The following is a 24,410-nucleotide window of genomic DNA, read 5'->3' as shown; positions in this document are numbered from 1 at the left end:
TGGATAGGGAAGCCTGGCGTGCTGCAGTCCACGGGGCTGCAAAGAGTTGGACACGACTGAGTGACTGAACTGAACTGATGGATTCTTCTACAGTTACTTTCACAGTGTAAATGCTCAATAAATATTAGTTGACTAATTATATTGGGTTCCTCAAAGCTTGTTAGAAATTGCAACTCCCTTTGACCAAAGGCGACCTGAATTGGTGTTATGACGTCTTTTTCAGGCAAAAGTATGTGGTATTTTTTGGTTGTTTAATAATGAGATTGCATGCGTGTGTGCTCAGTTGTTTAAATCGTGTCAGACTCTTTATGACCCTGTGGCCCACAGCCTGGCAGGCTCCTCTGTCCATGGATTCTCCAGGCAAGAATACTGGAGTGGGTTGCCATTTCCTTCTCCAGGGGATCCTTCTGACCCAGGGATCAAACCCGAGTCTCATGTGTCCTGCATTGGCAGGTGGGTTCTTTATGACTAGCGCCCTCTGGGAAGCCCTAATAATGTGATTAATAGCCTATATAATGTAAATGAATAATGTGTTGGTAAATATAGAAAAAAAACTATAGACATTTCATTCAGTGTAAGAAAAGATTTCTCCTTGCTTTAAACAGCAAAATAAAAGAGAAGCAACCAACACAGTGCCTGGCATAATAGATTCTCAGTAAATAGTAGTCACAATTAATCACCTTTTATGTTGCTCCTTCGGTCACGGGACAAAGAATTACTACGTTTTCTACCAGTACAAAACAAACCATGACTTTCTGGCAGTCATTCAATCATTCTCTGTGTTAATAGGGATCAAGTTCTCTGTCACAATGTGTAGAAGAGATTCTGATTTGGAGAGGCAAGAAGAGCCGCTTTGAGAAACACTCTCTCTACACAAATAGCAAATGAAAAGATGCAAACATGTCCCCAGATTTTACTCTAATTGTGAGATACCCCAGGGAACTCGGCAAGCTTTTACAGAAACTTTGAGCTGTGTGAGTTCAGAAGAACATGATGAGGACTATTTTTTATCCAGCTGTGCACCTTGGCCTATGTCCAGTGGTAATATATTGGGTTATTCTGGAACCCCTGACAGGACACATTATAAAAGCAGCATGTGCTGTGTGACCCTGATTGATTGATACCAAAAATTCTGTCCTAATTATTTGGCCATGCTGTCTCGTTTTCCCTCTTTCAAAAAAAAAAAAAAAAGAACTCCACTATTCAGGTTTTTTTCAGGCTGCTTATCAGTCATTTGGCATTATATTCACAGACTTTTATATATTCTCTCTTCCCTTGCTTTTTCCAACTTTATTTAAGCAATTTCTTTAACCTGTATGACATGATTCCTTAAGTATGTTGAGGACATCAGCATTTAACTTTCAAGCTTCTTAACTTAAATAAAATTTGCTGGAATTAAATTCCTTTTCTACCATGTTTAAAAATCAACTGACATTTTCCGAAAGGGTTAAGGATATTGGATACAAGTTTGACACCTCAAAATCCTTCTTGCATATTAGAAAACACTAGCATGGAATGTTGTTTATTATATTTTCATATTTTAGTAACTGAAAAGTAAGCAGTTAAATTTCTTTAAAATCAGTTTCTATCAGTCTCCAACAACATAAATCTACATCTATTTGTTTATAAGATAGCTTGGTATCCCATGCAGAAGAGGTAATAGTTTTAATCTTTTGAAATTAAGACAGAGCTTAATAAGCTGGCATAACTTTAAGTCCTTTGCCTAACAACAGTGAAAGTGGTGAATTTTACTTTTTTGAAAATGCTCAGCACACAAATATGAAATTGTAACATTTATTAATTCTGATTAGGAAGTACACTGGAATTTGTTATATGATTCTTAGTAACAGTTTGTATTATCTTATATATATTTCCTCAAATGAGATAAAATAAATAAAAAAACGCTGCCCTAAATCTTTTCATTTTTCTGGGAAATTAGGAAACTGGGTTACATCTTGAGAAAAGAAAAAAATTTGCCCGTTTTGTTCAGTTAAATGGTGGCGGCAGGTGACAAGTTTGTAGACAAGCGTAGATAACAGAATAAGGATGAATTTAATGTTAGTTCAATTAATGAGTGCAGAAAAAAGCAATGAATTAGTGTGCGAATCAAGCAGAGTGCTTTCTGTACCAAAAAAAAAGTATTTGAAGATCATGGGTTGTCTAGAAAAGGCAGAAATATTTCCATTTACATATGACTCTCCTCAACAAAGTATAGCTTGTCACCCTGATCTTAGTGATTGCTCTTTTAACAGGCAGTACCTGCAAGTACATACTTATCATATGCCTGGTTTATATTTTTCCAGCAGCTCTTCAAGTAGGATTCAAGTGACAACTAAAGGAACTTGAGTTTTCCTTAAGGTTTTAGATGCTTTTCAGGCTGTTTTTGGAAAGTGTTAGGTGCAACTAATGTTGGCCGAGGAGTGGTCCTAAACTGCTGTTTCCGCTTAAACCCCTGCCTCCGGTCCATCCCATGTATTTTTGAAGGTTTGGCTAATTATCATCAATTCTCCTTTTCAGAATTCACTTTGAAAGAGAAGGCTGTGTTAGCTGGCTTCGGAGGGCAAGCAGCAAGCCTCATCAGGCCGGGAGAGGAGGGAGGGGGTCGAATGGTGGGTTGGGGCTGAGTGCTGGTGGTGCGGGGCGGGGGATACTTCGAGAGGGGAACCGGCGGGGAGACTGCAGTGATACTGCCCTCCCCGGGCGGGTGCAAGCATCTCACTGGTGACGGGTCTGAAAGCACGTGGCTACGTCATGGAAAGCCAGTCTTTTCAATGCAAACTTCAACTCCTCCTCCCTTTAATGCCTGTAACTCACATCCGAGGCTGGGCGAGGAATCCGGAGGGGAGATTTTCCCCATGCTCACCGTTGTTGGAAACTGGCGGAGCGCGAGCCAGGAGCCAGGGGGTCCGTGGCGCTGTCTATCTACTACGACCAGCCTGCCCAGGCACCTCAATTTGCATCTTTTCTTCGTGGTGATTGAGAACTGCAGGTTCTATCCGATCCCACTGAGCACCGGCGATTGATTATTTAAAAAAAAAAAAAAAATCGACACAGAGAAGGGAGGCTGTGTCTTCGGCTGTCAGACTCGGAGGTGGTATCGGGGTGTGTGTGTGCTGGTGGTGGTTTTTTCTTTTCAGTTTCCTTTCCTTTTTCTTTTTTTCTTTTTTCTTTCTTTCTTTCCTTTTTCCTTTTTTTTTTTTTAAATCTTCTCTCCTAGGGACAACACAATGGCAGTCTTCTCTCAGTGAGACGAATCCTGCTTAGCCTCCTGCAGACTCACTCATCCTCATAGCGATCAAGTAAAAAGGCTATGGTTTTCTCTTCGGGGATCTTTTGTGCATTCCTGTTCTCCTTGATTAACTCTGCTCTCAGTTGGGATTTCTTTGCTTTTTTGTTTGTCTTCACGCTGAAAAAGGATTTTTTGGCCAACCCTTTGGTAATAATCCAGTGGTGATCAAGGGGGATAAAATCGTTCACCCTGGCCGAAAAAAAACAATCACTGAGAAGTCTCAAAGAAATACACCACGTGAGGGGAAAAAACTGGGAGAAGATCCGGAATATCATCGTTTTTCCTATGGTAAAACCGGTGCCCCTCTTCAGGAGAACTGATTTCAAATTATTATTATGCAACCACAAGGATCTCTTCTTTCTCAGGGTGTCTAAGCTGCTGGATTGCTTTTCGCCCAAATCAATGTGGTTTCTTTGGAACATTTTCAGCAAAGGAACGCATATGCTGCAGTGTCTTTGTGGCAAGAGTCTTAAGAAAAACAAGAACCCAACTGGTAAGCAAAACATGCATCATGTTATGTTTTTCCTCCTAATAACCTGTCTGTTGCTCACTGAGCTAGATCTGCAGTTCTGCTATGCAGGAAGGCAGGGGAGACAGCAAAGGACCAGGACAGTATAGTGTATAGAGCTATTGCATGGATAAACAAGGAACAGCTGGATCCGCGTCTCTGAGCCCCCAAACCCGTGTCAGCATCCCTTGGCTGTGACACAATCCATCACTCGGAGGGAGGAGGAAACTTTTTTTTTTCTTTTAAATTAATGTATCTGGTTGCCGATGTTTGGTGAAGTATTGAAGGGTTTATAGCTTAAGGTTTGGCCCGAGGCAGCCGAAGCTTCGTTCGTTGCCAGGAAAAAGAAGCCGAGAGCTCCGCCGACTTGTGCTGCAGGCTTCGGGGAGACCTAGCTCGGCTCCGAGAACCTGCTCGAGACTTTCTGATTAGCTTGCACAGTGTCCGCCACCCCATCACCTTTACCAAAGTAGAAGGGGCTCCCCCTCCCGCGCGGCCCCCGCCTCCCGCCCCCGTCTAGCTCGCCGTGCCGGAGTTCTAACTCTTCTCCGGTTTTCTGTCTCCGACACCTCCTGTCACTGGGGACACCTGAGCGGGGCTCCTGTTGGGAGGGAACCCCACACCGAGCCGACGAGCCCGGTCTCTCCCTTTAATAAAGCAGTGTCCTCGCCCCGCATCTGGGTCCCCAGGGTGGGGTGCGCCTGGCTCCGGGTCCCTGCTTCAGCCTCGCGGCGATCGTGCGCCCCCTTTCCAAAATGCTCCAACCGGGACGCTTGCAGTACGTTATATAAGAAATGCAAATGCAGGTGATTCGGGGGAGTCGGGTCCCCGGGGCTCACTTCCCGGGATTTCAGTCTGAGGCGTTTGGGGGCGGCCGCGGAGCTGTGGGCGAGTCGCCCTGGGGAGGCCATGCCGGAGGACTGCGTGGTGGTGGCGGCGGCTCGCGGGCGCGGCGGGTCCGAGAGCGCGAGCGCTGGAGGCGGCGGGGTGGGGGGGGGGGTGCGGTGTGCGGTGTCCCCCGGTTCGGCCCAGGCCGGGGAGGGACCCGGGGGCGGGAGGCCGGTGTTTGTGTCTGGGGGCCGTGTTGGGGGACGGGGGCGGGGCCCTGGCCGTCCTGCCGCGGCAGCCCGGGGCGCCCGGGGCTCCTGACGCCGGCACTGCGGTGTAGTAGATCATGGCTTCCCGCGGGCACCCTGACACTGCGAGCTCCGCCGGGGGCGCGCTGGCACCCGGAGCCCCGCTGGCCGGGCGGCAAGTGGCGGCCGCCTCCCTGCCTCCGGAGCTGGCTGATGCAGCGTAGCTGGGCGGCGCGAGAAGAGGGGGAGGGGGAGGGGGAGGGGAGGAGGGAGGGGAGGAGGGGTGGGGAGGTGGGAGGAAGGCTGGGTGGGCGGGGATGGAGGGGTGGATGCGGAGGCTGGGTCCCCCTTGTAGCCCCCTGTGCTGCTGGTCCAGAGGGCAGGTGCTTGGACGCAGGGAGGACGCCTGGCAGCTGCCTTCTGCCGGGACCTTTGGGTGGCAGTTGAGGGAAGCTCTGGGCGGCGGGGTGCTGCAGTGGCCCCCTGCTTCCGACCTGGAGTTCTCAGCTCCGTGCTCGGTTTAGCTTGACCGGCTTTCTCTCCGTCCCCCTCTCCTCTTTGTCCACCACCCGCTCCATGCCCTGTCCTTCCACCCTCGTCTCTCTTAACTCCTCCGTATTTAGCAACTCTGAGATGGTACCACCACCCTGAGCATCACCCGAGGAGAAAGCAGTGTGGTCACCTCCCCAGCCGCATTTCCAATTGGGCGGTGAGCTGTGGGTACCCGGACCAAGCCGGCATCAGGCCCAACACTTGCTGATGGCCTGGTCATACCCAGATCTGCAACACTACCCTCTCCCAAGTTCACGCCAAGACCCCTGAGACAAGGGTTACTCCCTCACACAGTCAAATCAGTGGTCCAGTGAAGCCTTGTGTCCAGTGAAGAGATTTATCTCCCTCTGAGAAAGGAATACTGTAAAAGCATTTCTTTGGACTTGGCCGTTTGTTTTAGAGATCTAGAATCTCTCCCTCCATAGTGCTGAAAGTGGGCAGTAATTCAGCAGGGAACAGTAAGTTTCCTTACTGCCTTTTATAAATTTTATTTTTATTTTTGGTAAACAGTTTTACTGGAAACACTAATTTTCACCCATACACGATTCAAGATCTTTTTATTACACCTCCCCCATCCCACCCACTTTCATCTTTCTGGAATAAAGTAGATTTTTTTTTTTTTTTTTTTGCTTCAGAGGCGTTTTGGAAGGTGTCAAACAAATGATGAGTTATTTTTAGAGCAATTTAATTTGCAGCTTATGAATGCTAAAGTACTTGGGTGTGAATTGATGGGTTAACTCAAACTGCGTCTAACAATGCCTCAACTACTTGAATAGGATGGTTTAAGTCTTAGAATGCCAGGGGTGAGAGTGCCAACCTGGGAGTTGCAGAATTTTGTAAATCGTTTTAAAAATGGGACTTTGATGTGTCACACTATTTGTCTCACCTTCTAAAGTTTTGCCTGCGACACTGAATCAAACCCATGCCTAGCCATCCACTTTCAGGACTGTAGCTGGTAAATTCTCTTCTCCTTCTGCTATTAACATGAGGCCTAAAATGATTCTGATCCCAAGATAGCAGTATAACTAAGAAGTTAATTGGGTAATTAAAATAAAACAAAGACTAAAATCTTCTTAACTGTTAAAACCAAAAAGAACAGATTGACTACTACCTATTATATTATCTTACATCTCAAATGAGGACAATTAACTGGTTTCAAACTAAGAAGCTTGGCAGAATACCTCCAAGTACCAGTACTAGGATCATGAATTTGCTGTAAAGACTTGTTATTAGAGGAATCTTTTTCTTTCTAATTTTTCCAAGTTATAAAATAATTTACTGCTTATTCCCAGTGCTTTATCAACAAATACAGAGTTTGCTCTGGGGTTCCTGAGAGAAATGTCAGAGTACTGCTATATAACCAGGTTGGTGTGGAAATAAGCAAATAATAGAGTCATAAACTTAAGGGCATTTTATTCACCTACCCAAAAATCACTGATTAGTGTTTAAATAAGAAGTGATAATTAAATATGTTTTTACTGGTGGTTGTTTTTTGTATAAAACTTAAATGGAAAAGAGCATGAAGAATGCATTTGTACAATATATGCTTTTTAAATTAAATTGTAATAGCTTAGAAATCTTGGATAGAAAGTAAATTTACTGTCTTCATAAAGACGTCCAATATCTCACAATACAGCTATTATCAGACACACACAGTCACACACACGTGGGTGCGCATGCCTCTGCTTAAATGTCCTACTTTCTCCTATTTTCCTAGTAGAGGAATAGCTATATGTTTAGAATAGATGTTACCTGCTTCAGCTTTCACTGCATGAGTCATGCAAAGTGACTGTATTTTAGGCAGATCATTAAGTAGGGAATACTGAGTCCAAGGCACTTATTTCGCCTGGAGGAGGGCTTAATCTGTTTGTTTAAACTCATACTGATAGTTTGGACTGACCAATGTGTATCCCAGGCCAGTTTCAGAAATAATCTAGGTCACTAAACTTTGACCGATGGCTGCTAAGGAAATAAATGCAGTTGGAAAAAAGAAGTCTGCAATAAAGATAAATAGGAAGGTCATGTCATGGATGTCTATTCAGATACATACTGTCCACCAGGCAAAGGAAGCCATAGATGCGCAAATATAGTAAATCCCCTACATACGAATGACTTCCAAGAATTTGTTTGTAAGTTCAATTTATTCGTAAGTCTGACGAGGTTAGCCTAGGTACTCAACAACACAATCAGCTATACAATATTGTTCTGTAATAGGTTTATAGTACTTTTCACAGAAATAACACATAAAAAACAAAGTACAGTACAACAGCTGGCATACAGGAGCTGGCATTGTGTGAACGAACAGGTAACAAGAGTTACTGATAAGAGAAGGGAGAGGAGGCAGGAGATGGTGGAACTGAAGGATTTTCAGCAATAGGAGACAGAGTGTGCAGTGTGTGCATGTACGCTCAGTTGCTGAGTCGTTTCCAACTCTTTGCGACTCCAGAGAGGAGATGGAGGGCGAGCTGCGACTGCACAAACACTCGACAGGTTCTGGTTACTTGCTGGATTCAATTCTGCCTACCCTCTTAGAAAAATGATCCAGTGATGTCTGGGTACACCCCGGGCTTGAAATAAAGATACTGTACTCTGTACAGTACTGTATAGCAAAGTACACAAAATGCAAACAATTGTAGAGCGTGCGTGCACATGACTGTCTCCACAGACACACGAACAAAAGTGACTGGACATGGGAACGCATCTTAGAAAGTTTGCAACATGAAGGGGACTTATGTATAGCTACGCCCACACACAAATTTCCATGGCTTGATGGATTTTGGAAAGCACAGATTTTAAGAAGAATTTGTAACCAGAGGTAATTTTATCAGGGACCAGTGCTAGCAGCAAGGAGGGTATGAAGCGGGTGCCCTAGATTTAGTTCTGCAAGGCACGTTTAGAAAATCGACAGACTCGTGGCCTTGAGTTTCCTCTTCAAAACTCACTCTCTCTCTGCTATGTAACTTTGAGATGAAACAAGCAGGGCTTGGTAGAAGTCATTGTCACTTTCTAGTTCCTCCTTTTTAAAGGTGTCTTCCAGCTTTGCTTTTGCCATATACTAAGCTGTTTTAGGTGCCAAAAACATCTGGTGTGCCACTGTTACTCATGTAAATATATGTTAGTCTTTTAAAGCTAATTGCTTTACATCTGGGGAGGTCATGCCTTTGGGAAGTGACAAAATAGGAAGAGGGAGAAGAAAAAAAGAGTAAGCATTTTTCACTTCTCCTCCACCTGCCGACTCATCCTAGGTTCCTGTAGAGCTATTGCCCACTGATGGGCCATAACCTTTGCATTTCTAAACACAGAGCAGATATAATATGGAGACAGCAGATTCAGACTGCATGGCTGGAACACCAAACAGATGTCAGACCCTTCTTCTCATATGCTTGCCTTCAAAGTGGGATTCCATGGATTCAGTTGCCCAAAAATTTCATTCGTGGTGTTTTTTTTTTTTTTTTTTTTTGTAGGATCTTATAGAAAAACTTCAAACTTTTTGGCCAACCCAATAACACCAGTTGACCTTGGACTCCATCCAGGAAGCTTTAGTTACTGAAGTAGCAAAATGAGTTTTGCAGGCAGTGGCATCTCATGAACCAACAATTCAATGTTTGTTAGGCTTCCAAGTATTGACCTGGGAGTGTCATATTTTTGCTTTATGTTTGCTTTAATTTTTATCCAAGTTTCACAAGTGTGAAACCAAACGCATGATCATCTGTACCTGGTTTTAACAATGGAGCTCACTTTAGCTGTACCCATGTCCAGCCTGTTCTCAACACAGGCAGCATCCATAACCAAGCACATTCGCTCAAAGGATGCACTGCTTTCAGAAGGTGCGAAAGCTGATTCTATATTTCACATTTCCCACGCGGAACCACTCCTTTGAAAATGTTCAAACCCAGTCTTCCATATTTTAGCAACACAAACATTGAGGACTTTTGTGAAGCATTTTTATAAATGTGGTAACAAGGACAATCACTGAAGTTTTTGCTCCTTTGTACATTCTGGCATCATAACTCACTCAATTGACTCATAAGCTTTCTATAAATATGTAGATGTCTCAAAATGGAAGCATTTATTCAAAATAGTTTCTTATGCCTTAAGGGGAAACAGTTGGGATGTTTAAACAGTATATTTGAAGTTTTATTAAGTTTTAAATGAGACATTGCATTGTGTCTATATTCTTAAAACCTTTGAACCCAACTTAGTACTACCTCCAGGAGGGACAGGGGGTCAGGGAAATACCTACTGACATGGCTAGCTGCCTAATGCCATAGTCTGTGCAGTGTTTCTTGGGGTTTTAGACTGTGTACCATGTGCTAGATTTAGTTATAAGAGTTGAATCTGAGGACAGAAAGCCAGGGAATTGCCTCAAGATTTCTCAGTTCCTTTGTATGCCTCCAGAGAGGCACTAACTTTTTTGCTATTCTGCTTTTGAAGACCAGGTATGTCTTGATGTTTTCCTTGTTTATTTCTGTAGTTGGTACAAACATTATTTTTTTTTCTTTTTTTGCTTTGGCCAGAAGTGAAAGGAAGAATGATGAAGGGTAGAGAAGTTTAACGGAGGAATTCTTAGGGCCTTCCTAAACATGAAAGCAAAAAGGAGGTATACTGCAGACAAGTTTTACAGGGAATCTTGAAGCTTTTATCTAACCTACTAATACCATCTAAGAAAGTCACCTAACAACTGTCAAGCACTACTGCCTTTATCATTGTTCCCTGACAAAAACTCTGGTTGTGACAGATCACAGGTTTTCAATACATTTTAATTAAATGAGTAGTGAAGAACAGGGTTCCTTGAGAAAGTGAACTGTGGGACTGTAACTGCCAGTATCATACGATTTACTTGGTTAAGATCACTTGATGCTTACTCCTTTCCAACAGTGTCAACCAAGAATTTGGCCTCTAAATGATAACACAAAGAAGGAAAAAGCTATTAGCGGCTTTCTGACCCTTCATCCCAGGGCATCCTGAAACACGGTCTGCAATATTCCCCAGTGCCCACATTTTCTCATGCCCTTATGCTAAATCTCAAAACTTCAGACCTCCCTTAAGCACATAAGCCCAAGAGCTAAGTCCTGGACATTCACTGGAAGGACTGATGCTGAAGCTGAAACTCCAATACTTTGGCCATCTGATGTGAAGAACTGACTCATTGGAAAAGACCCTGATGCTGGGAAAGATTGAGGGCAGGAGGAGAAGGGGACGACAGAGGATGGATGGTTGGATGGCATCACGGACTCAATGGACATGAGTTTGAGTAGACACCGGGAGCTGGTGATGGACAGGGTGGCCTGGCGTGCTGCAGTCCATGGGGTCGCAAAGAGTTGGACACGAACTGAACTGAACTGAGCCACTGAACTGAACTGACTGGCATACACCGGTTCTGGCCCGCTCAGCCTTTAAATAACAAGTGTTAGGTCACCCTTTGGTTCCTTCTGCAGAAGCCTGCTTCGTTTTCTTTTCTGAGCTTTAATATGCTCCTTAAAAAGCAAGCATTTGGCAAAACAGTTGAGTGAATTTGAATCATTTCATTTCTGAGCTTCCTCTGAAGACAGCACTCTCCCATGCGGCACGTTTCTGTTCTTGAGGGGACAGCCCCTAAACCAGCAGCCTCGAGTTTCACTTGCTGGGAAAGGAGGCGCCCCTACCTGGTTTGCTCTTTCCCGTTTTTTAAGCCGTCATCTGCAAACTCCTGTTTTCCCCACAACAACACTCAGCTACTCGTCTTCCGCCCTCCGGAGCCACCATCAAAGGCACGACTGGGCCGAGCTCCCGCCTCCAGAGCAACGAGTGGACCCCAAGAGTTCTCTGCCACCGTCAACCCGGCCACCTCAGCCGTTCGGATCTGCCTCTAGGAGACGAGCCTCTCGGGTATCTGGCCGCACCGGAGCTCGGAGTCGGCCTCATGGAACCCTGGAGAGAGTGGGGGCGGCAGGCAGGCGACGCGCGGCCTTCGTCCACCGCGACCCGCGGCCAGAACCCTGGAGGCCGGCCACAGCGCGCTCGCTTCCTCAGAGCGCCGGGGGCTCGGCTACGCAATGCGGTGAAAGCGGCCCGGCCGAGCCGCCGTACCGCCAGACGTTTCCGTTGCCACAGAGATGACCTCCGACCCTGGGGCGTCTCTGTGGGGAGGAGGGCTTGGCGGCCGGCGCAGCCGTTGCTATGGAAACCACGTGTCCGGAAGCGGCGGTGCGGGCGGTACTGGACTCGCGGGCCAGACCGGCCGCCTGACGCCGGCGCGTGTCTTTGCGGGGCATCCCGGGGCCGGCTACGACGCGCGCGTCCCTGTGCGCCCCCGGAGCCGGAGGACGGCGGAGGCGTGTGGTCCCGGCGCACAGATGGCAGCCTTCACCCGAGGCGCCCGGGCGTTCAGAGGAAAAGGGGCTAGGCGGCAGGCAGGAGCTAACTTGCTGGCTGAGGCGCCCGAGTTCAGGACTGGGAGAGGATGAGCCCAGTCCCCACTCGACACGGGCAGACCCGCTGGCTCCTTTAGTTCTCCCGTCCTCAGTTTCCTCACCTGCAGTGTATGCTGTTGTTGAGTCGCTCAGTCGGGTCGACTCTTTGCGACCCCATGGACTGCAGCACATCAGGCTTCCCTGTCCTTCCTTCACCATCTCCCAGACTTTGCTGAAACTCTTGTCCATTGAGTCAGTGATGCCATCCAGCCATCTCATCCTCTGTCACGCCCCAACCTCCTCCTGCCTCTAATCTTTCCCAGCATCAGGATCTTTTCCAGTGAGTTGGCTCTTTGCATCAGGTGGCCAAAGGATTGGCTCTTCAGGGTCAGTGCTTTCAATGAATATCCAATGAATATTGCCCCTGCAACCCATGGGAACTGATTAAAATAGTCTCAGGTCAGTTGCAGTTCTCACATGCCAAGCCTCTTGTCATTTTTCCACCCAGTCCGGATTCTGAATGAACTTTCCCCTCTTCCTCCTGTCTCTCCTGGTCTATGTTGAGTATATTTTAAGCTGTAGTTTAAATTTGAGATCAGAGATGGAAGGCCACCTTCGGGCTCATGATTGACCTTTTAGAGGTGTGGCAGGTCCCTCATGGTGCAGAAGTGACTGTTGGAAGAGCCGGTTTTGCGTTGTAGAGATAGTGCGTCTCCCAGCTTTGATCTTTGGAAGAAGAAAAACTTTGTATTTCACTGGTGACACCACCAAGAGCTCTTCATGCATCTTACAGCGTTGTGTGGTTGGTGCTCAAACAGATGGCATTCCTTTATATCTATTGTATTCCCCAGGTGTCTTTTCCTTCAGTCTCTAAACATTTTTTGGAGAGGACCTGGCCTACGTTATCTTGTTTTTCCTTCTGTTATTCTGAACTATTGGGGAAAATCGCAAGGATTTTCAAATCTTAAAACACACACACAAAACTTCACTCTAAATTTAAAAGTTGAAAAAGACTATTTTGAGGGTATGATAAGGCAGGCTCCCTGCTTTATAAAAGAATGCTAGACCCAAATTATGTTTCTGGCAGATGGAGTAGGTTAAGGTTCCCTGCTCAGATGGCTTTACACTTTTAAAAGACATTTGTTGACCTAGTTTCCAGTCTTTTAACCTTTTTTCTCCCATCTTATGATAATATCCTTCTTGAAGTTTGCTTTTCAAAGAATTGGTCATCAGTTCCTCAAGAAAACTGGTTAGACTATTTATATTTCAAGACACAGGGAAAGAATGTAAGATCCTTCAAGAAGGACTTTTGTTTCCTAAATCCAGGATTTTGTAATACCTACCAGTGTAGGGGAGATGTGGGGATAGCTAAAATGGATAGGTGGACTTTGAATTGCTTCATGGGCTGCATTTCTATTCCTTTAAGAACTCAATTTTTGAAACAAGGAATAGTTTTGAATTCCTCAAAGAATTGTGTTACAACTTTTATGACATCAAAGAGCTGATCACCCGTCGGACTACGTTATCTTCTGTTTGCTGCTTTGGAGTGGGGAGAAGCTCTTCAACTAGCATGGAAATAAAAAGATTTCTGTGCACTAGACTTAGAGCTGTCTGTTTCAGAAGATCTTTCTTTCCTTCTGGGTTCACAGTTTCACTTAGCTTAGGGGTAGTGGTAGTAGCAGTAGTGTGTGTGTATGCACACGCGTGTGCATGCCCATGCTCAGTTATGTCCGACTTTGTGACTCCATGGACTGTAGCCCACCTGCCAGGCTCCTCTGTCCATGGAATCTTCCAGGCACAAATACTGGAGTGGGTTGCCATTTCCTCCTCCAAGTGATCTTCTGGACCCAGGGATCAAACCCACGTCTCCTGAGTCTCCTGCATTGGCAGGCAGATTCTTTACCACTGAGCCACCTGGGAAGCCTAACTTGGGGGAGGAGTCCTTAAAAAAGTTCTTATTAGGCTCTCTGAATGTCAGATTTCAGTCTGGCCCACTTCTCACTGTAGAGCTATTTTAAATTAAAAAAAGATTTTTTCTAATATCTTGTCAGGTTTCAGTTGAGACAAATGGTAAATATTCCTGGCAGTAATGAAAAACTTGTTGGATTCTAAGAAGTGTCCCCAAAGAATGTGCAAAAGCTCCCACCCTCCCAAGATCCAGAGCCACATCCAGAGACAACCAAAGAAAGGCTCAGCCAATCAGGACATTAACTGCACCTGGAGTGCAACCTACATTTCTGACCGGCCATGTTTTGAGGACCCTCAGTCTGATGGTTTTCAGGCCGAGTTCTCAGAACCTGAAATGAGACAAACGAAGTCAGTAGCTGTTGCTGGAAGAGAAAGGATCAATAACCAGTGGGGCTTGGAAAGGAAGAAACTGTGAGATTTCCTCTTTCTTTCTCAACTGGGTGCTGAGATCCAGGAGAACTGAGTCTGGTAAGAATTCTTCGGCTGTCTTAACCAGTTTTGTCAGACTCCAGAGCAAGTGGGGTGTAAAGCAGAGTGTAAGGCTGCTATCTACGAATTTGTCGAGGTTGTTAATTAATTTTAACTTGAGTTTCCCACAGGCTGCTCAAGGGAATAACTAGTAGCGGTTTACTGGTTTCCTGGAGAATCCCTTGGAGTCCTGTTCGTTCCGAGAGGGGCCCATTTGGGGGCCATCCTTCAAGGGTATGTTTGGGGCATCTGTAAGGTCACTGATTTGTTTTGTTTATGTTTTGTCCTTTCTTCAGAGTGGAGAGGCAATCAGATAGAGGATGGGTAGACGGTGAGGACTGCGGTGGAGGACAGAGGGGAGTAGAGGGTCTTACAGTCTTCTGTTTAAGGTACCTCTTGTGTCCTTAGTTTTTCATTAGCCATTTGCAGTGAATCTTTCAATTAAGCTATTTTGGACTCTTGATAATTTTGGAAATAGTGTGGAAAAATCTTTGTGTGGAGCTGGTTGAAGGTAAGAACTGCCAGAGAGGAAGTGGTGAAGTCAAAAATAAGGCAGATACAGGGGCTGGCGAGGAAGTGGAGTCCATGTATCTCAGTGGCCAGGTTGAATTTGGGAAGGGAAAGGAGGGAGATATCTAGGATGTTCTGACCAAGGTTTGAACGATTTGGATGATTCCTTTTGATTCTGAGCTACTGACCATTTGCCAATAAAACACCCCTGTCTCCTTGAAACACAGAGCAAAACTTGCCTCTCTCTAGACTGTTTACATTCAAGAGGCTGTGGTAACTTAATAGCAAGTAGGAAACTTGGACAAGTTTCCCCTTCTAGATCATAGTTTGAATAGGCAGTTCTTGGGAGAGTTGCTCTGGGTTAGAGAGTTCATTTTCTTGACTCCAAAGTCCATAGAGATGAAAAAAAAAAAAAAGCCTTACAATAAAGGTAAGTCAAAGGTGTTTTTGTTTTTTCAAAGATGATATACAGTTCTTTGTTGATAGTAGATGCTTTTGTGCACAATGCCATTTGGGGAGTCAAATAATAGTTAAAAGCCAATTTCCCAGAGTATTCTAGGTCTGGCAAGAAAAAGGAAGTGTGAACTTTATTGAATATACATACGTAGGTTTGTGCACCTGCTTCTTGGATAGAAATGAATGTAGTTGTAATTAAAATGTCTGGGTTTTTTTTTTTTTTTACCTCATAACATTTTGTTGTCTGCACAATTAGAGTGGATCACTGAAGTGTGTGGTAGCCTCTACTGAAATGCTGCCTCTTTCTTAGATAAAGTGTAGTTTGAGAGGAATTGAAATCTCTGATTTTCCCACTTCCTGTGTGGAGCATGTGACAGACTTTAAAAAAAGAAGAAATGTGAGTGGATTCTTTACCCGCTGGGCCATCAGGGCAGCCCCGAAAATAAGGCTCCAAGGCTAAAACAATTGTAGGGTTTTTGTTTTTTTCTCAAATAGCCACTCATTTGAAAGTCTGAAACTCATCTTCCTTGGTTGTGTTTCTGTTGTAATCCAGGTGTTACCATTTGAAAGCAAAGAAAGGGCTTTGTTGCTCGAGGCCTGAGTCACTTTCTAAATTAAACACAGTAGTTACCTGGGGGCGGGGGTGGGGAGGTGGGGTGGGGGGGAGGTGTGTGTGTGGGGCAGTGAAAACAGTGACCCAGTCTGCTCTTTCCTCCTTTATTATCCAATGACTTGTTTCCTAGGAATTCACTTTTTTCATCATCTTAATTATTTTTTTCTTTTACATTCAAACTTCCCACCCAAATGCCAGTTAAGTGACGCAAAATTCCTCATACATCACACATGTAATAATAAATATAAAATATTGGAAATACTTAATAGAATGGCTTCTAAATGTTAGAAATACCTTCATGATAAAGCAACATATTCAAAAATAAATTTTAAAACAGAAATTTGCGGGATCATGATTGTTTACTTATTTTACCTTTCCTAATTATATTTCTTTTAAATTTTTATTTTTTTTTAATATTTGTTGATGCTGTTTATCAGTTTTTAGTTGGAATTATATTTCCTTTAAAACTCTTGGGAATAATCTTGAACCACAGCGTGCAGAGGTGTTTCTGGCCCCCGTGGCGCACAGCCCTTTACCTGGGAATGGGAACCAGTGGGGATGTGCTAAAAGTGCTAACCGTGCTCTCCTCTGCAGGGCCGCGGCGCCCAGGCCACTCTGTCCCGGTCGCTTCAGTCAACTGCTTTTCCATCACCAAGGATCCTGCCCGTTCTCCCAGCATCTGTACTCTCATACCTGAGATTTTGTCCTCACATCTTTCCTTTAGTTGTGTCTTTCAAAAGGTTGGTCATCAATTTAACTCTTTAGGCAAGGTTGGGATTAGTATATTATACAACTGGCTTTTCAACTTTTATGTATATTACCGTAAGGGGGGAAAAGGGCAAAAAATGCCAACAATACAGTTGTCAGATGGTAAATGAGATACATCAGTCTGAACTCGAGATATTTATCCAAAGTAGCACTTGTTTGTGGAGAAGGCAATGGCACCCCACTCCACTACTCTTGCCTGGAAAATCCCATGGACGGAGGAGCCTGGTGGGCTGCAGTCTATGGGGTCGCACAGAGTCGGACATGATTGAAGCAACTTAGCAGCAGCAGCAGCAGCACTCGGCTAGCAGTTGAAACCCAAGCAGTCTTTCTCCAGAGGCGTTGTCTTAAATCCCTATATTGCAGCTACCGATTAAAGGCAGGTTCAAAGGGTATACATGAGAATGGCCGGTATTGTCTCTGTGAATCATTCTATCCTGACACTAAAGGGGAATGCAACATATTCAGTGTTTGGATATTTAGAATTTGTAGTGCTTTTTTAAAAAAAAAAAAATTGAGCATAATTTACATACATTAAAATGCACAGCTCTTTACAGTAGAGTTTGATGTCTTTGACTATTGTGTGTATTTTTGTGCCAACCACCCCACTGAAGATCTAGAGTGTTCTCATCACCCCAGAAACCTCATTCTCAGTTCCTACCCGTGCCTCCTGTGAGAGGCAGCCCCGATCTACTCTCTCTGACTTTACCTTAGCCTAGAGCCTCAGATCGCTTCCCTCGGTGGCTCAGTGGGTAAAGAACCTGCCTGCCGATGCAGGAGATTTCAGAGATACGAGTTTGATCTCTGGGTTGAGAAGATCCCCTGGAGAAGGAAATGGCAACCCACTCCAGTATTCTTGCCTGGAAAATTCTATGGACAGAGGAGCCAGGTGGGCTACAGTCCATGGGGTCCCAAAGGCTTGGAAACGATTGAGTGGGCATGCACACACACACACACACACACACACACACACACAGAGCCTCAGATGATCAAATCCTGAAATCCTCGTGCCCTTGAGCATGTGCTTTTCACTTGTTGATTTTGAGATTTGCCTGTACCATCGCATGTGAGATGTGTAGACCTTGATGTGGTAACTTCTGTTTTCTTTTGTAAACTAAAAACTCCTAACTGAACACAGTCACTTTGAGTTAACATCCAGAAGTTGTCTGAAACTACGAAGGGTTCTCGAGCTGACCCCACATGCAGGCTAACAAGCCCGTCCTCCCGTTACAGGGATGCTGGTTGAGGATGGAGGCTCCTGGGTCAGAGATGAAGGACTGGATTACTCAGGACATGGGCTTCCCAGCTGGCTCAGTGGCAAAGGATCTGTCTGCCAATGCAGGAGATGTGGGTTCCATCCCTGGGTCAGGAAGATCCCCTGGAGAAGGAAATGGCAACCCACTCCAGTATCCTTGCCTGAAAAGTCCCACGGACAGAGGAGCCTGGTGGGCTACAGTCCATGGGGTCACAAAGCGTCAGACATGACTGAGCGACTAAACAACAGCAACAGCTTAGGGTCAGCAGCTTCAGGTCCTCATATCTGCCAGGGGCCAGTGCTGAGTGGCCAAGGCGGGCACCTGCACACAGTGGGTTGGTGTCAGAGCTGAGGACCTCTGAGTTTAGGAAATCTGCCTTCTTTTAAGGAGCTTCTTGAAAAAATGCCCAGTCTTTGCCCATCAGGGAACCATGGTCTTTATTATCCTGGGTGGAAAACAAATCCGCCCTCTACCCTGGAAGCTGAGTGCCAAAGAATTGATGGTTTTGAACTGTGGTGCTGGAGAAGTCTCTTGAGAGTCCCTTGGACTGCAAATAGATCAAGCCAGTCAATCCTAAAGTAAATCAACCCTGAATGTTCATTGGAAGGACTGATGCAGAAGCTGAAGCTCCAATGCTTTGACCACCTGATGTGAAGAGCAACTCATTGGAAAAGACCCTGATGATGGGAAACATTGAGGACAGAAGGGGAGGGGGTGACAGAGGATGAGATGGTTGGATGGCACCATGGAATCAGTGGATATGAGTTTGAGCAAACTCTGGGAGACAGTGAAGGACATGGAAGCGTGGCATGCTGAGGTCCATGGGGTCACAAAGAGCTGGACACAACTGAGCGACTGAACAGCAGCAACCTGGAAGCAGTCTTTAGATTCCAATGTTGCTCTGCAATGCAAACATCCTCCTGAAGACAATCTAAGTCAAAAGCTCTTTTGGAGACAGGGCAAAAATCCCCTGGGTAAGTTGTCCTTTAAATCTGTTTCTACACAGCAACGTTGTCTTTCCTCTCTGGTGTCTTCAGGGCTGTCGTTCCAAAGATGCACTTAATGTAGAGAAACATCTTATTTGGAAATTATCGAAAAGATGATCCTGAGGTTTTGAGAAGACAGATACTATACAATCTATCTGGGTAAACCTATCAGCATTTATTTATTTAGTTTTTAAAAGTGACATTTGTTGCTGTAAAAAGTAATTTATGCCATTATTTATTTTGTATCCAAGAGACCTGTAGTTGCCGTGGAGCAGAAATTTTTTAGCATCTTATTGAGCTATAATTTATATACAAAAAAACTTGAATGTCTGATGTGTATGATTTGATGAGTTTGGACATATGAATACACTTTGGTGTTCTCACCACAAAGATGAGATATTTATTACCTATCCATCACCTCCAGAATTTTCTTTGAGTCCCTGTCTCCCTTTTGGCATTTATGCAATAACTGTATGGGGTAAGTTCCATGTTAGTTACTGGGAGAGATTTAAAACATTCTGTAAAGATTTGGTCTTTGGCCCCAAAGTACTGAAGCTCAACATATAGAGAACACTGGTAACGAGGTATGAAAGACCCGCGGGAAGGCTGTAGGAGACCCACGGAAGGATGAGCCGGGAAGAAAGGGAAATCTCGTTGAGAAGTGTGACCCGAGCTGACTTTTAAACGTGTGTGTCTTTTGCCAGGAGAGACAAGTATATTCTTAGCAAGGCAAGTATAATGTGAGTGCAAGTCAGAGGCTGAGCAAAAGGTTCATGTTTGGAGACTGGGTAATGTTAAGGGACTCTTTTTACTTTGGAGGATGAGAAGAGTCATAATTCGGAGTCCAGAAGCCTGGCAGAGGAGCTAAAGTGGATGTGGTAACAGTTATGAACTAGAGAATGTTTCTGGGATGGGAAGACTGAACAACTTGGTTTGTAGCGCTTGAGGTCCATGGGGCAGCAGTGAACTTCCCAGCATGGTGATGTTTACCAGACTGAAAATGTCACAGGCTATTGAGCTACAGGGAACTTTTCAGCAACATGAGCCACAACTTCTTGTACAGGAATCCTGATACACTGCTCTGGTTATGCGTTTGAGTAACTCCTGATGACTGTTGCTTAGTGGAGAGATGCATTAAGGAAACAGTTTGCTAAAAGCACAAGTCTTGGAAATGTATTTTGTTTTTCTTCTCCCTTCTGTTATAAAATTTGAATTGTGTTTGGGGAGGGGGTCAATATCTATTTCTTGGTTATTTTAATGCTTCAGAATGTCACAAAATAAATATTTTAAGGGTGATCACTTGTTAAAACAAGAGCACAAATTTAGTTATTAATGACCATTTAAACTTTACAAATACATACCTAGTAATGCCTTATAAGAGGCAATTTCAATTTCTTTGATTTAGAACTAGCATCCTTCTTAGAGATCCTAGGTTATAAGTTTATAAAATGGATATTTACAGGTCCACAGCATAATTCATGTAAGAAGGGGAAGGGGTTCATTTTAAAAAGGTGGTGATAACAGTTGTAGACACATTGTGGTGGGAGCAAATTGGCAGCAAAAACCTGAATTCTGTCACTTCCGTGGGAAGTGAGTGAGCAAATGATTAAACTTTTGTGTTTTTTTGGTGCCAATTAGGGTAAAGGCAATAGACAGCTGTACAGTGCAAAAAAAGGTCCGACTGGTGCAGAGTTAGGAAGGCTCTGAATGCTGTTGCATTAATATAGTATTGAGTAAGAAAATAAACTGCCGTATAAAGATGCCACAGTCCAGGTCACGTCCTAAGTAATGGCACAGTTATACTTGCACTTTCTTACCCAGTGTCTTTGCTGCCCATTACCATGTCTGTGAAAGCCTCGAGGGAAGGAAATGAGGGTCATCAGCTCTTTTTGTGAATCATAGTCTTGCTCTCTTACTTTTATTACCCAGAGCAGAAGCAGTTACCTCTGTGAATCTTAGTAACAGTTTTTGCTTGACTATGCTTTTCTTTCACTGTTACAGGTTGTTTTTTTTCCAATTAAAAAAAAAATTTATTGAGCATCTGCTATGGGCCAGGGTCTGTGTTAGCAGCTGAGGACACAGGTGAGCAAATGCCTGTCTCCCAGAACTGACAAGTCTGTGTGTGTGTTAGTCGCTCAGTTGTGTCTGAGTCTTTGCGACCCCATGGAATGTAGCCCTCCAGGCTCCTCTATCCATGGAACTCTCCAGGCAAGAATACTGGAGTGGGTTGCCATTTCCTCCTCCAGGGGATCTTCCTGACCCAGGGATCGAACCCAGGTCTCCTGCATTGCAGGTGCATTCTTTACCATCCTAGCCATCGAGGAAGCTTCCGCTGTTACTACAGTTTTAACAGAAGATGGAACTTTGACCTTTTCTTTCTTGTATTCTATAAAATTTATAATTGGTAGAAATACTTTAAAATATTATTGTATGTTTTATGAGGAGCTCTTCTTTCTCTCTTCACTTTAGAATTACTAGAAAATTAAGGAAAATGATAGATGTTGGTGCTGCTAACAAGTATGGCAATACAGGTGCAGAGTACTTCAAACATTGCCCAAAAGTAATTTCAGGTAATATACATTATATTTGTTTCCTAACTGTCATATTATTACATCTTGGCAAAATATCCATATTTTAAGCTGCTGAATAGTGAAATACTCTTTCAGCAAAATTTTGGTTTGGATTTTTCCAACTTGAGGGACAAACACTAAGCATGTTAAATGTATTTATGGACTTGGAAGTATGTTAGACATTTAGCTTATGACTAAATTCTGGATGCTTCTGGGCTCACCTAATCTATAGACGAACAGAATCTTTCATCTAAGACACCCACTGGGCAAGGGTTTGTGTTAACAGCAATTTGAAGACAGAAATGAGTAGCTTGGAAGTGGGATCAATGCAAAAATAATGAATAAGTTACATATTTTGGGTTTTTAAACTTGTGATTTTGAAATTAAAAACCAGAATATTTTATACCCACACCAGTCCATTTTATGGCTTTCAAATAGTTTTTGTTGAGATCATTTTTACTTAAAATTAGATGCCAATTGAAATTAGATTGCCAAAAGAATCTTGAGAAGAACAGCAAAGTTGGAGGCAACATGCTTCCTGATTTCAAGCTATATTACAAAGCTGTAGCAATTAAAGCAGTATGGTATTGGCATAAATGTGTACATATAGGTCAGTGGAACAGAATACAGGGCCCAGAAATGAACCCATGCCATATGGTCAATTAATTTATATCAAAGGAGCCAAGCATATGCAATGGGGAAAGGACAGTCTCTTCAATAAATGGGAAAATTGGACAGGCACATGCAAAAGAATGAAGCTGGACCACTGTATTCTATCATACACTAAAAATTAACTACAAATGGATTAAAGACTGGAATGTGAGACCTGAAACCTTTAAACTCTTAGAAGAAAACATAGACAGTAAGCTTCCTGACATAGGTCTCAGTGATGATTTTTTGAATCTGACACCAAAAGCAAAAGCAGTAAAAGCAAAAATAAACAAGTGTAAATACATCAAACTAAAAAGCTTCTGCTCAGCAATGTCTACTGAATGGAAGAAAATATTTGAAAATCATATATTTGATAAGGACTAATTCTCAAAGTATATAAAGAACTCATGCAACTCAGTAACATAAAACAAATGATCTGATTAAAAAATGAGCAGAGGATGTGAATATACCTATTCTCACATACCTATTGTCCATAGGTATCTTGACATATCTTGACGTACAGATGGACAATAGGTATGTGAGAAGATACTCAAAGTTACTAATTGTCAGAGAAATGTAAATCAGAATTGCAATAGGTTTTCACCTCACACCTTTTATAATGTCTGTTATCAAAAAGATAAGAAATAACAAGCAGTAGGGACGATGTGGACAAAAGGGAAAGCTTGAGCCCTGTTGGTGGAATGTAAATTGGTGCAGCCACTCTGGAAATCAGTGGAGGCTCCTCAAAAAATTTAAACTAGAACTACCATCTGATCCAGCACTTCCATTTCTGGGTATCTATCTGAAGAAAGGAGAAGGCAATGGCACCCCACTCCAGTACTCTTGCCTGGAAAATCCCACGGATGGAGGAGCCTGGTGGGCTGCAGTCCATGGGGTCGCTAAGAGTCGGACACGACTGAGCGACTTCCCTTTCACTTTTCACTTTCATGCATTGGAGAAGGAAATGGCAACCCACTCTAGTGTTCTTGCCTGGAGAATCCCAGGGACGGGGGAGCCTGGTGGGCTGCCGTCTGTGGGGTCACATAGAGTCAGACACGACTGAAGCGACTTAGCAGCAGCAGTAACTGAAGAAAATGCTAACTAGAGAAGACATTGCACCCTCATAATTATTGCAGCACTAGCCAAGCTATGGAGCAGCCTAAATATCCATCACTAGTTGGATGGAGAAGGAAGATGTGGTATGTGCACATATACATAGGGAGCGGGAGAAATGAGTGAATTGTCTCTTTTTTACTACTTAGTAAAGTTAAAAGAATTCTCTTTGGCACTACCGAGTGCTCAAGCTACTGTAGTCAAAGAACCCATAGACCTTCAGCTCATAGCTCAGCTGTCTCCATTTCACATCTGGTTTCTTGATGTATTACCCACTACCATCCAGGACTACCTGCCTTTCTTCTTCATTCATGCCAACATCCACCTGCTGTTCTGTTCCCCTGAAACTTCAGTCGTTTTCAGTCGCTTGAACCGAAAGATATCCTGCACGCATAGGGTCCATGTGTATAGGTTATCACCATCATCACCAAAATAAGGAAATAATAGTAAATTAGAATGAGGACATCTACCACCAGTACATCCTTATTTTAAAGGTCCTGGCTCAACCCCACTGCAGGCTCATGAGCTGTGATGACCACTAAGAAACGATACGTTTCAATGTGTCTGCGATGGCGTCTACGTCTGAGCGTCTTGTTCGGAACAGTGCTCCACCTACCTGACCACACCAACCAGTGTTAAGTTTAACTAGCAGCATTCTTGTTACAGTTCAGCTGAGACATGAAGAAATGGATACAAGGCAAAGTCCTTCAGGGTGGCTGGTTCGTGGATCAAGAAATAATCCTGGGTACACATACGGATTCTACTGCTGTCTCTCTGGTCACAGCAGGGGCCTAGAAACTGTCCAAGGAAAGAAGTCTCTTCCTCTCTGTTAAGCACTGAGCCCCACGGGATCTACCAGGGAAACCTTTCTGCTGTGCTGGTTTCTCTTATCAAGTGATGTAAAACTTGGAAACTAGTCTCATTAAATGCCTTTAGAAGCAAGAAAAAAAAGAGAAGTAAAATTAGGTGCTTAGGTGTGCAGCTTAGGATGGATAGGTTCAACAGGACATTTTAAAGTGTGTCTACTTCCTGTATCAGGCTTATTAGGCAGGCACCTTGGCATTGGTAATTATGGATTGGTACAATCTAGCTATGGGCCAGTGCAGGAGACGTGGGTTTGATCCCTGGATGGGGAAGATCCACTGGAGAAGGAAAGGGCAACTCACTCCAGTCTTCTTGTCTGGAAGATCCCATGGACAGAGGAACCTGGCGGGCTGTAGTCCACAGGGTTGCAAGA

At 44.1% G+C, this 24,410-nt stretch overlaps 1 protein-coding gene and 1 long non-coding RNA gene across 2 annotated transcripts in view; one reads left to right on the top strand and one right to left on the bottom strand.

Annotated features, from left to right (window-relative positions):
• Positions 1-2,940: 2,940 nt before the first annotated feature.
• FGF14 (fibroblast growth factor 14) overlaps positions 2,941-24,410 on the top strand; it is a 649,969-nt gene continuing 628,499 nt past the window's right edge. The window contains exon 1 of the mRNA XM_069602443.1: positions 2,941-3,782. Coding sequence (XP_069458544.1) covers positions 3,575-3,782 — 208 coding nt within the window. The 5' untranslated portion in view covers positions 2,941-3,574. The remainder of the gene's footprint in view (positions 3,783-24,410) is intronic.
• Positions 10,167-11,495, bottom strand: LOC138446951 (uncharacterized). Its single transcript, XR_011259619.1, has 2 exons — positions 11,071-11,495; positions 10,167-10,324 (listed from the first exon to the last, which is right to left on the bottom strand). It is a non-coding gene; the product is annotated as an uncharacterized lncRNA (long non-coding RNA).

This window comes from Ovis canadensis, chromosome 10 (assembly GCF_042477335.2).
Source record: "Ovis canadensis isolate MfBH-ARS-UI-01 breed Bighorn chromosome 10, ARS-UI_OviCan_v2, whole genome shotgun sequence".
Lineage (NCBI taxonomy): Eukaryota > Metazoa > Chordata > Mammalia > Artiodactyla > Bovidae > Ovis > Ovis canadensis.
The sequence above is the reverse complement of the archived record's forward strand: the minus strand, read 5'-3'. Positions and strand labels throughout refer to the sequence as shown.